Genomic DNA, 13686 nt, shown 5'->3' with positions numbered 1-13686 from the left:
GTCATCCAGGATGATCCGGAAGGAATGTGGCAGGAGAATGATATCGGTTTGTCACCGCTCGACCTACTCATGATGCTGTTACTGACATGTGTGAATTTTGGGATGTAAATCTTAGCTACTGCACTTGATCTTTTGTACAATTCACCTTTCGTAACAGTATATGCAATAGTCTGTGAAAATTATGGCTTTTAATTCGAACAGTCATTAGATAGATAGATACAGACAGATAGATATTTGGACACAAAATATAAATAGATACATAGGTAAATGGAAAGATCTATCTATCTGTCTATAGACAGACGCCATAATCCCGTAAGGTGTGGTCGTTTGTCATTGAGTTAATGGTTTACTGGGTCAGTGACCCTCCGCCAACCAACTTATTGACACGTAAGGAACACGTATGGGATGGTTATATGGTTATTACCCAGCGTTGTAAATGGGTTCCTAGCTGACAGGAAACCATTTGGCATGTCATTCAGTGTAAAGCCACCTGGAAAGGAAAGATGAGTAATAAAAAGTGACAGGAAAGATGAGAGAAATAAGAAGAAAGAGGATAGACACAGAAAAAGTGATAGAGGTGACGAAAGAAGTTGGTAGCACTACATCAAATGTGTGCATGATGGTCGCCACCACCTACCACCAAGACAGAAAGATACAGATAGACAATCCGACAAACAGATGTAAATAGATAGATACAGGGTAGGCCATAGGGTATATAAAACTCCTCATCCGCTCCACCAGGCAGTTTCTCTTGTGTTGAAGGAATGGCTCAGTAATCGTTGTCAGTGCCCACCATGTGTCATTTAATCATTTCCTACTCCCATTGTCAGACCCATGCCCGCACCAGCACGTTGATTGACCACACAACACCAGTCCATCAGGCAAATTTCAAGTAGAGCGCTGTTTACAGACCCCCTCTCCCCCGTCTCTCTAGATAGATAGATAGATAGATGGATAAGTAGATAGATAGACAGAAGCTACAACGGGAAAGCTGTTTTGCAGCCGGACCTTCCGAAGAACACAACTTAGCTACATCAAAATACATACTTAATACAATTGTCACAAAGAGGAAAGGTTGGGGAAGGAGACAGAGGAGTGGGCGGCACACATCTTACCCACTCCACCGTCACAGTGCCACTCAGGCGCAGTGCCGTCCAAGCGTTCATTGCCAAACCTTTGTCTCAGCAGCAGCGAACAAGATTTGTGATTTATTGCCAGCTTTGTATTTTAGTCAAATTGGTTTTTATTCATTTAGCCATTTTTGTGAGAAATCTATATAATGTTTATTTTATAAAGCTTTTATATTTGAGGGTTCTAAGAAGGCTCAAAAGAGCTGAATTGAAAACACGAATCACAAGACAGTGACTTGCACTGTATGACAATGAAGGCTGCTAATGAAAGTTTCACCAGGGTTGGTGACATGAAGTAATGAACTCGCTGGTTGATGTAAGATAACTGGTTCCTGAGAAATGCAACAATTCAGGAACATTTGCGTTTATAAGTGCGACCTTTAGGACGGTCCAGCAGTCTTGTTCATCATTCATAAAACCATATAAACTATAACAAGAATGCCTTGAATTGTTTTCGACTGTTTCTCGAATGGTATATACACAAATGAATGTCCACTCTTTCATGATCCAGCAAACTGTGTCAGAAATTTATTCCAGTTGCACAGTAAATGCACCCTTAAGGTTTCGTCGCTGAGGTCGTAATTGAATATATATTCTGACACAAATTATCTGATTATGTAGGTCGGGGTATGTTGGATTATGACCACCTCGTTTCATTGGGCCAGTTTCTGGGTATAACGTTTGTCAGTGTCACTTGCACCTGAGAAACAAAATATCTAGAACGTGGCCTAATGAAAAGAGTATTCTCATTTTAGCTTTTACATAAACCTGCGTGATCGAACAATACGCGTCAGAATATGTTGAGTAATGACCACAGTGTGACGAGGCCCATAGTCTCCCAGCTGCCCACTCTGCCCTCCCCCTGACTTGTTAGCAGTAGAACTGTCGCCATATTGCACTGTATAACTTGCTAGTCTTTCGATGCAGGAAGATAATTTTCATTGTTGCATCACTAAACAATTTTTGATATTAAGTAAAAAAAAAAAAAACTTTCCGGATTACCGAGTAATTATTATAGAGAATATGTGCACTTATTCATTGTGTGGTGAGGTGTCTTGTTTTGAACTTTGGAGAAAATAGATTTTTTTTTTTAAATAGTTGAGAAGTTTTCTGTTGTTGCTGATGCCAGCAGCAGATACAGTTATTGAAATGACACTTTTTTTTTTTTTTTCTGGCCTGGATACTGCCACCATAGCAATCTTGTACTGATTCACTGGTGCAGGTCGTAATGAGCCAAAATTTCTTACCATCTACCCCCAACTTCTGGATGAAATCAGTCGAAGACAGAGTTTCATACTGAACAAACAATTGTTACTGATGATTTGAAGCTTGTGTAGAGTGTACGAGCAGTAGTGCCACTAACAACTTTTCCTTGCGTGGCCAAACATACCTGTAAACTACTGCCTTAACACTGGACAGCAGATTTTGTTTTTCTTTGTCTGACGTTGGCCACGACTTCCCTCCAGTAGTGGTAGGTGTAGAGTTCGAGCAGACACTTTTTGTTCACGTGTACATCATTTTATGAAAATTTTGTGTAGAGGTGACGTACTATTTGACACCAGACAATATCATTATAATTTAGTTATCATTTAATCAGAGGATACTGTTTCATAGTTATTGTACCAGACAGTGATCGAATAATGCAATGTCCCTACTCTTTCAGTGATGTTTTATGAAATGAAGTATATGTTCTTTCATTTCTGCGGTGCATATACAGTTATTTGAATTACATATGTGTGCTCCAGCACATCATTAGTGTTAGACCTTAATGATGCAGACCAGCTGTGAACGTATGAGTTCTTTCCGTCAACTGAAGAAAAAGCGTTATGCAGCTAGGATGATATATGAATTAGAGTAAGAGGGATGTAATCATCTTTTTATGTAAAATAGAGTTTATTCAATAAATTAAGTTACACATCACAAAATAAATAATTACGGGAAATCGGGTCGAGTAGTAAGAAAAGTTAGCATACGTCATTCTGGTGGGTCTGTCGTACTGGCAGGTAGGGTCACACTGGCGGGTCACTGGAGGAGTCAGTTTACTTTGACTTGTTGGTGTCAAAGTAGTTTAACCGTAGCGGGGCCTCCCGTAGGACTCGAAGGAAGGCCTCTCGTAGGACTCGAAGGAAGGCCTTTCGTAGGACTCGAAGGATGCAGAGTCATAACGAGCCTCTCCGTCGTACTGGACGTCGGCGATGTAGCCGCTACCGCCGTCCACGAGGTACCTGACGGTCTGGAGGCGACCATCGGGCAGCTGGACGTAGTAGGATCCCTGGGTGTGTTCGCCGTCGCGGCTTTCCTTTTGGCCGTAGTCGTTACGGGATGGACCGTGGCGCACGGCCCAGTCGAAGTCGTACTTCGCCTCGCCGGACTCAAAGGACTCGAATGATCCAGAGGAATACTGCCAGAGTGGAGACAACACCTTGGTTACTTACTGAAACATTACTCACACATTCATAAACTGAACACAATTACACCTACCACTTGTATATTACTCGTGCATACATAATTCCTTATGTTTCCCGAGATTGCTCTTAGTCGGCAGTGGGTACTATGGATCACAAAAGTATCGGTGCATAATTTGCGTGAAACATTTGGCACCACATAACGAAGGGCACCGAAATATTAGTGTCCGACCTACCACACTTTGGTAGCCCTGATGTCGGGAGGCGTCATATATCGCCATCTAGCAATATCCTCTTGCAAACATATAGCAAACAGACACTGTTCACACACAATATGTTGGTATACATCAGCAGTTCTGCGAATGTTTACGGTAGGCATCGGACCCCTTGTGCACCGATACTTTTGTGACCAAAGATATGTACACTGAATGTTTTTGCAGACTGAAATAAATGTCATGAAAATTTTAATGTTGATGCTGCTAAGAGCTGGTTTAACGTGTGCTGTGACTCACCCTAGGGCGACCGTAGCTTCTGTCGGCGGCGACCACGGCAGCCAGGCCCAGGAGCAGCACGATCTGTACACGCATATTATCGTTTATTACAGAGACAGAGGTTTGTCTACTGTTTCACTTTTCATTATATTGACACACACACACACACACACACACACACACACACACACACACACACACACACACACACACACACACACACACACATAAAATACAGCAGAATAAAATTTAATAATAGAAAAATGTGTGTTGTGTGTGTACCCCGGCAATACTCCGTTCTTCTGTCAGACCCAACAAATTCTTGCCGTCTTTTTTATTGCTTATTCTTGCTGCAACCAGACTATTGTATTCGGCTTAGGAGAGACCTTTAGTAATGAAGGGGTTAATGAAGGCTGTATCTAACCCCATCAGTTCTAGAGGGCCTTCCTTAACTGATTAATATCACCTGTAGCTAGCAGGATTAATGAATAAAGGATGTGCTGTCTGAAGGTGTTTGATAATAGAATGTTATGATTACAGACGTATGTGTTGTATCTGTGTATCCCTGCAGTAATCTGTTCCTCTACCTCATCCAAACGATCCATATACATTACAGTGAATCTCGGGCTGTTACCTTAGCGTTCATTGTTGACTGTGGTTAGGTCGAGACTTAACTGACTGGGCTTGTGCTTCCAGCCTATTTATACTTCATCCCGCCCCACTCTTCCCCTCCCCTCCCCTTCTCCCTCACCCCGATCATTCCATTTCTTCACCTGTTCCTCCGCCACACCTTTCCCCGCCCCCTCCCTCTCCTCCGCTCACGGGGTCGAGTTTTTGTCGGTTTATAGCAACAGGATTCAAGGTGAGATGATGCTCTCATTTTCCACCGTTCTAGAGCAAGGCGATTTTTTGTGACCTTCGTAAGGCGGTGAGGGGGCAGACTCACATGGGCATAGACTCGCTGGGAATGGAGATAATGAAAAGATGAACTCGCAAGGGTGTGGAGCCTCTGTGAATGGAGATAATTAAAAGAATGTAAAATCCCTGAGAATGAAGATAATTAACCCTCTCGCTACGATGACCTGTTAATTAATATTTTCCACCTACATGATTTTATTCAGGTTAAGGGAAATCTGTGGTAGTGAAGGGGTTAAGGGAGGCTAAACGCCTCCCGTTTTAAAAGTTTGTCTTAAGTTGAATCTCCCTACGTGTCAAGTGGGGTTGGTGGAGGATTAGTGCCCCTCCCTGTAAAACAATTAACTCTAAGCCCTTGGCCACCCCGTCTGGGATACATGGCGTCTGGCAATGAATGATATATATATACTTAAGTTGAATGAAATCGTTCGAGGATAGCAAGAATATATGAAAAATACGTCATTACTGTGAAGGGGTTGAATGTCGGAGGAAAAGGTGCACGCAAGGCATCAGTTTTTTACGCATATTTGTGAATCCCATAATGGGAGTTGCAGCAGTAGTTGTAGTAGAAATAGCAGTGGTGGTGGTGGTGATTGCAACCCCAGGCACAACTGAAAGTGAACCCGGTGGACTGCAAGCTGATGATTCTCTCGTCCGACGGAGACGGTGGACGAATCAGTAGAGAGGAGAGGTGGCTTGCAGTCCTAATGAACCCTGGTTCGAATTGTGGCTGGGGCAGGGAACAGTTTAAGGATCAGAATTTCATTAAAGCAGACTTTATTGATCTACCAGAAGACCCGCCGACATATCGTAAAAACACCCCGCTAATACCATTACACCAGGCCTGTATGAGACAGCCCTAACATGTATTCCATATAGACGGTGGTTCTTAGCGCCGACGTGGTGACGTGAAAAAAACAAGCATTGAAGCCACCTGTTTATATCGTTGCTGCCACATGAAAGCCTCCCTCTAGAGCACCACGATGGGAGTAAGGAGCATTCAGCAGTCTTCAACGTGACATGCTGGCTGACCGCATTACAGTCCGCACAGCTTGTACCGGTAGAGGCCGCCAGAATGTGGAGGAAGTGCAAAGACCGCGGCACAGTGAGTTTGATTAATGCATACCTTAAACTTCTGACAGCCAATAATTAAAACTGTACTAACATGGCCTGATCCGCCATTTTTAGCTTTCGAGGTGATGGAAAATCATTACGAGGGTTACTGTGATTTTTTTTTTTTCTTTTAGGGGGCTTCATTTGTAAGATTGATTTTTGAGTTTTGGTATTCATTCTGCTTAACCCCTTTAAATCTTATGACCTTTTTTACTGTCTTTTTACTATTTTATTTAGCTTTGGGGAGACTTTTCGAAATGCAGGAACTGGATGTACTGCAGTCTTTATTAACCTTTTCAGTACCAGGACATTCCTAAGTTCAATAAAATTGTCTGGAAGTAGGAAGACTGTAATCAAAACTGCGTCAGTGAGCTGGCGAAGTTAAATCTTTGACAGATAATTAAAACTATTGTAACAAGTCCTGACCTACCTTTTTGTATCGGTGAAAAATCATTACAAGGGTGACTGTGCGAGTTTTTAGAGTAAACTTGTTGGATTAACTTTGGTAATATTGCTACGTAAATGTTATATATACCACGTCAGATTGCATTAGTATGAGGGTCAGGGCTTTTCAGTTTTCAAGCTTTCACTCCCGCGTTGCCCAAGGAAGGAGAATGGTCACTCCGGGGGCAAGGGCATATTAATAAGAAGAAAAATGACATTGTTGGACATTCCTGGGGCGTTGTGATGCTGTGAAAATGTCAGCAGTGTGTGTGTGTACATCTTCTTAGGCGTAAACTTTGAACTTAGCATCACTACCTTGGTATTACGGTAACATCTTAGTGTCAAAGGTCCTGTGTTGGCGTGGTTCGCTGAGGAGGGTAGAAGATGATAAGTAAGAGAGAGAGCACCATTCGTTCTTGTTGCTACCTGGCGATTTTGTCCAGCCTAGGGAAGAAATCCATTAGACTTAAAGTTAATGAAGTGTCTAACCTGTCAAGTTCGAAAGGTCTCTGTTAGCTAGTTAAATCGTATGACAGTAATAAGAAAAAGGATTTACACATGTGGTATTACGGTAACAGCTGAGTGTCAAAGGTCTTCTTCTGGTATGGTTCTTTGGAGGAAATGTCAGGTGCTTGGTAGGAAGTATTTATTTCATGACTGAAATAATGTACCTTGTATTTTAATTTTTCTGCCACCAGCCGATGCAATTCGTCTTAGGAAGGACGTCCCGCAGTCAGTGGGTTAATATTGATTGTTTCTAACCCCCTCTCACCACCAGATGTCTCCTCTGAGTCACATATGTTCATTTGGGGATAGTAAGAACACAACAGAAAGATGTCCTTGAACTTGAGGAATTAAGAAATTGGGTGTAAGAGTGGTGTTGCTCGGAGGGAGTAAGAAACGATGACGGTCACACTACTGTTTACTACTGTTATCTTCCGTTTCATCGCCTTTGCCTGGTATCTACCCTGCCCTCGCCCTAACCTACGCCATACCATTGTCTGCTGCCATGATCTTCAGCTTCACAGAATTTGCCTCGTACTTGTCCCATCCTCCTCCTGACCTACACCACACTACTATCAACTGCCATGTTCCCTGTTTCGCCGTGTGTGCCTTGCATCTAATCCATCCTGTCCAAACCCACACCATACCACTGCCTACTGTCACTAGCTTCTGTTTTATCCTTTGTACTTATTGCTTATCCTACCCCCATCCCAACCCGTCATATGACTTTACCCATCCACACTCGTCCCTGACCATTTGTGCTTCCGTCTTACTGTAAACATGGGAGTACCTTACCATCAGTTTCCCGGAAGACTGCAACAAGAACAAAATAACCTTCTGACCGCTAGGACTTCTCTGCTATATAAAACCATTAGGCGCTAACCAGAGTAAAATGCCAAAGTTCTGCCAGTGCTATGAGAGGGTGATTAAGACTGCATCAGTAACACGCAGGATGTAAAGGTGTAATAATCGGAGTACATTGCTGAGGAAGAGACGTTGAGAAATTTAAACTAGCGAGGATACAACGGAGAGTTCCACGTAAGGTGCCATAACACAGGAGCGTTGCTGGATATTACAACCTGGTTGCAAAATCGTGCTTGCCTGAGAAACAAGAGCTGGCAAAAAACATGTTTATGGGTCAGAGTTTCAAGTCAGACGTAACCTGATTTGCGATTTGCATAACATTCATTTAGCTAGACTTAGTGAATAACTGTGATTATTATTATTATTATTATTATTATTATTATTATTATTATTATTATTATTACTATACAGGCGCTCGCGGAGTGACAGCAGGCGTTATGTTTTTAGCCAAGCTTGGTGGAAGCGTGGAGGGAGAATCCATAATGATATATATATATATATATATATATATATATATATATATATATATATATATATATATATATATATCAGCAGCAGCAGCAGCCGTTTGAGTATCCACTGCAGGACCCGCTCTCTCTCTCTCTCTCTCTCTCTATATATATATAAGAATAGGTCATAGGCCACAAAGGTAGGTCAAACGTAGACCTAGCAGTATAAGCTTAGAGTTACAATTTAAACCAAACTTGGGGAGAGAGTTGAAGGTAGGACAATAATCAAGTTATTTAATTCTAAGAACAGTTAGTCAAAGGCCAAGGTCACAGGACAGGGTCAAAGTTCAACCCGTGTGTGTGTGTGTGTGTGTGTGTGTGTGTGTGTGTGTGTGTGTGTGTGTGTGTGTGTGTGTGTGTGAGAACATATTAACTCGGTTTTTGTCATATTTCATCCGACCTCGGTGGGAAGGTTGAGGGTCGGCGAAGGAAAAAAAACAGTTGTTCTTTGCACGAATATATCAAAGGTCAAGGTCACAGCACAAGGTCAGCTTAATCAGTTTTGAGCCGATTTTAACTAAGATTTGCGGAAGGATGGTGATAGGACAAGAATAAAAAGATCCAGGTTTGAGAACGATCAATTTAAGGTTACAGGTCAAATGACAGGGTCACGAAGCAAGGTCATTTCAGTTTTGATCTGATTTAAACCAGACTTGGTGAGGGGGTTAAAGGTCAGGCAAGAACGAGAGTAATTCAGTTTTAATAATAGTCAGCCAAAGGTCAAGGTCACAGGGCAAGGTCAGTGTTCGTTTCGTGTGTGGTGTGTGTGTGTATGTGTGTGTGTGTGTGTGTGTGTGTGTGTGTGTGTGTGTGTGTGTGTGTGTGGACAAAATAGCTAAAGCAGGTTTGGTCTAACTGGATCTAACTTGGCGAACGAGTTGAGAATCACCCAAAAGATTGACCTATTGATTTTTAAGAATAATAAATCAAAGGGCAAGGTCATATGGCAAGATCAACTTAAAAAGTCTTTATCCGATGCATACTAAGCTTTGTGGACGAGTTCACGTTAATCAGTCAAAAGCTTTAGGTCATAGTGAAAGCTTAAATTAAGTCAGGCTTACTGGGCAGTCAACTCAGCACTGATCTGATTTGAACCAAAGTTGGTGGAAGGTTTAAGGATCAGGCAAGAGTGAAGTAATTTGATTTTTTGAGTAATCTGTCGAAGTTCAGAGTCACAGGGTAAAGTCAAATATTCGGCCCTTAGACCAGATGGTGTGCGCAGGTGTTGCACTTTCTGAGTGCTTGGTATTATTACTACCCTGGGGGTAGGGGGGTTTCAAGAATACTCCCCCAGTATCCCTGCTTGTCGTACGAGGCGACTAAAAGGGTTGGTGGTGGGTTAGTGCCCCACCCTGTAAAAAGAACTAACTAAAAAAGCAAATAAAGCGCCTCGGACCCGGACGGACCATACGTTGACGACTAAGGAACGGACAAAGGACATTCTGAGGTTAGGAACGTGGAATGTGAGAGGAATGAATGATGAAGTGAAAGAGAGAGAGATTGTCCAGGTGCTTGAGGATGCAAAAGTGGATATATGTGGATTGACTGAAACTAAATGGAAAGGTGAAAGGATGAGAGAATGGGAATACGGTGTAGGTATATGTGCGGGAGTCAGTGAGAATGAGAGGGCAAGAGAGGAGTATGTCTGATGATAAGCAAGAAGTGGAAGGAGAATATAAGAGAGTATGGAACAGTGGGTGCAAGGATTGTATGGGTGAGGATGAAAGTAGGTATACAAGCATGGGCGATTGTATGTGTGTATGCTCCAACAGAGGATCGAGTGGCAAGAGTGAAAGATGAGTTTTGGGCGAGAGTAGAAGCATGTATGGACAAGTTTGAGAGGAGCGAGAGAGTGCTTTTGATTGAAGACATGAATGGCAAAGTTGGGAATGTACGAGTGGATGGAGTGGTTGGTCAATGGGGTGTGCCAGCTGACGTAGATGGGAATAGTAGTGCTTTGGTGGATATCTGTGGTAAGGGGTTGGCAATAGCCAACACCTACTTTCGTCATAAGATGATCCACCGGTATACATGGAGAGTAATGAGGAGGATGGATGGTGAACTTGTTGAACGAAAGGCAATGATAGACTACGTGTGTGTGGATGAGCGAATGAGAAGACAAGTGTTGGATGCAAGAGTGTGGAGAGGGTGGGGGAATGGAGTCTCGGACCATCACTTAGTGATGGCCAAGGTAGAGCTGCAAAGAAAGTGGTTGAGGAGGCGAAGGGGAAGACAGGAGGAAACAGCTCCTGTGAGAAGAGTGGAGAAATTGCAAGATAGTGAGAAAAGGACAGAGTATAAGAGCATAGTGGAAGAAAGATTGGGAAGGTATGAGCTAGAGCAGATGGAAGGGGTGGAAGACGTATGTAAGATATTCACGGAAGAGATAAGCGCAGCGTGTGAGGCGGTTTGTGGAGTGAGGAGGAGATGCAAGGGTGTGCAAGGGACAGCATGGTGGAATGATAAGGTGAAACGAGCTGTGGAACAAAAGAAGAAGGCATATGGTGAATGGTTGGCGAGTAGAGGTAGGGGAGAAGATGAGAGAGAGAAGAGAGAGGTATATGTGAGCAGGAGAAGGGAGGTTAAGAGACTGGTGAAGGAGAGTAAGAAGAAAGTGGATGAAGAGTTTGGGAGGAATCTGAGTGTGAAATGGAGGGAGAGTAAGAAATTGTTTTGGAAGGAGATAAAGAAAGTAAGGCAGTGTGAAAGGGGAAATAGTAGGGGAGTGAAAGATAGGAATAATAGATTGTTGGTGGAGAAGAGAGAGAAAGTGAGGAGATGGAAGGGAGCACTTTGAGGATTTGTTGAATGTAGAGAGTGAGGACAGTGTGAGTATAAGTGGTTGGGGAATGGCTGGGAGAAGAAGAGATGAGAGGAGGGAGGAAGAGATCAGTAGGTCGGAAGTAGTGGAAGCGATGAAGAAGATTAAGCTGGGAAAGGCCCCAGGAATTGATGGAGTGTGTGGTGAAATGCTTAGGTATGGGGGTGAGATTGTTGTGGAGTGGATATGGAAGTTGTGTAGATTGGCTTGGGAAGAGGGAAGGGTTCCAGAGGATTGGAAATCAGGTATAATTGTTCCTCTGTACAAAGGAAAAGGGGAGAGAGAAGTATGTGGTAACCATAGGGGTATTTGCCTTCTTAGTGTGACTGGTAAAATATATGGTAGAATACTCATTGATAGGGTTAGGCATATGACAGAGGAGCTAGTTGGAGAAGAACAAGGGGGATTTAGGAAGGGAAAAGGGGTGTGTAGACCAGATATTTGTTCTAAGATGTTTAGTGGAGAAGTATCTAGAGAAGGGAAGGAAAGTGTATGCTGCCTTCATGGACTTGGAGAAAGCTTATGACAGAATAGATAGGCAAGGTATGTGGAAGGTATTAAGAATATATGGAGTGGAGGGGAAATTGTTGAGTGCTGTGAAGAGTATGTATGAGGGAGCTAGGGCTACGGTGCGAGTGGATGGTGAGCTGAGTGAGTTCTTTGATCTCAATGTGGGACTGAAACAGGGGTGTAATGTCTCCATGGCTGTTTAATATATATATGGATGGGGTTGTAAAGGAGGTTCAAGGTAGGGCAGTGGATGTAGGGGTGGCCCTAATGAATGAGGGTGAGATTTGGAAGCTTCCGGTGTTGCTGTTTGCTGATGATACAGTATTGTTGAGTGAAGATGAATGGGAGTTGCAAGGTTTGGTGAATGAATTTGGGACAGTGTGTAGGAGGAGGAAGCTGAAAGTTAATGTAAACAAAAGTAAAGTTATGGTGTTTGAGAGGAATGAAGTCACAGAGTGTGCAGTGAGGTTGGATGGTGAGGATATGGAGAATGTGAGTGCATTCAAGTACTTGGGTAGTGTGATGAGTAAGGATGGAACTTTGGGGGATGAAGTAAATGAAAGGGTACAGCAGGGAAGGAAGGTTGTTGGTACACTGAAAGCAGTGATGAGAAATAGGGAGGTGAGTATGGAAGTTAAGAAGTCACTGCATGATGGTATTGTGATCCCTACCCTGACGTATGGAAGCGAGGCGTGGACCTTGCAAGAAGGGAACAAGTCAAGAGTGAGAGCAGTGGAAATGAGTTACTTGAGAGGAGCATGTGGAGTGACGTGGAGGGACAGGTTGACGAATGAAGAAGTGAAGGAACGTTGTGGGGTAGATGTGGATGTGGTTGAAAAGATTAGGAGAAATACACTGAGGTGGTTTGGACATGTGGAGAGGATGGAGAATGAAAGACTGACTAAGAGGGTGTATGTAGGTGAGGTGGAGGGAGGGAGAGGGAGGGGTAGACCGAGGATGAGTTGGAGGGATGGAGTTCAGAGGTATATGAGGGAGGGGGGGGTGAGTTGGGGGGAGGGGAGTCAAATGGTGGGTGACAGAGTGACTTGGAGGCGTTTTGTCTGCGGCCACCCTTTGCGGGATTAGGGCGTCGGGCTATAGATAGATAGATAGATAGATTATTGTTTTTGTTGTGATTATTGTTCTTCTTCTTCATCTTCTTCTTCTTATTATTATTATTATTACTTTTATTATTATTGTTGTTGTTGTTGATGTGATTGTTATTATTATTATTATTATTATTATTATTACTTTTATTATTATTGTTGTTGTTGTTGATGATGTGATTGTTACTATTATTATTATTATTATTATTATTATTATTATTATTATTTTATTTTATTTTAATTAAGATTACATTAGCCTACTGTTTTATTATTTATTTGACATCATCATCATCATCATCATCGTCATTATCAGTTTTACTGTTATTATAGCATTCCAAGGTCCATAGGTTTCTGAATATTCCAAATCTTTTCCTCCCGAGGACATTATATCAGTCCCATCATTCCGATGGCATATTGTTTTATTTTTGCAACCTACAGACGATTTTATTCAGCTCTGTGGAGATCTCCTCAAGTGAAGGGGTTAATAATGGCTACAACTAACCGCTCCAGTTCGACAAAGCTCTCCTAAACAGCTGAATAAAATCGTCTGGAAACAGCAAGAGTGGGGTGAGAAGTACTGATGTGGAGGGGTTAGGGTTTGTGTGTGTTTTAACCCCCTTCAGCCAGATGACTTGTTTCGCTCTATTCTTGCTGCCATCAGACGATTTTATTCAGCTGTGGAGAGACTTTTCGAGGATCTAACGTGCTCTTCATTTACCCGTTCACTACAAGAGGTTCTGGAGAGGGACGCCTTCACGTGGTGGCCCCAATAGGACCGGTAGGCTCCACTGTCCGGTTATACGAACGTCCCTCTATTCCCTGCAGGAAGATCGTAACTTAACCCTGCACTCCACCGGGTTCACGTTCAGTTGAG

At 42.8% G+C, this 13686-nt stretch overlaps 1 protein-coding gene across 1 annotated transcript; it reads right to left on the bottom strand.

Moving 5' to 3' along the window:
- Window positions 1-3198: 3198 nt before the first annotated feature.
- Window positions 3199-4122, bottom strand: LOC145403359 (larval cuticle protein A3A-like). Its single transcript, XM_080275146.1, has 2 exons — window positions 4048-4122; window positions 3199-3531 (listed from the first exon to the last, which is right to left on the bottom strand). Exons 1-2 carry the CDS (start codon window positions 4120-4122, stop codon window positions 3199-3201), a joined length of 408 nt encoding a protein of 135 aa, XP_080131272.1.
- Window positions 4123-13686: the final 9564 nt, after the last annotated feature.

Source organism: Coenobita brevimanus, chromosome 60 (assembly GCF_032717465.1).
Source record: "Coenobita brevimanus isolate Jiangsu-jjx chromosome 60, ASM3271746v2, whole genome shotgun sequence".
In the NCBI taxonomy this organism is placed as follows: domain Eukaryota; kingdom Metazoa; phylum Arthropoda; class Malacostraca; order Decapoda; family Coenobitidae; genus Coenobita; species Coenobita brevimanus.
The sequence above is the reverse complement of the archived record's forward strand: the minus strand, read 5'-3'. Positions and strand labels throughout refer to the sequence as shown.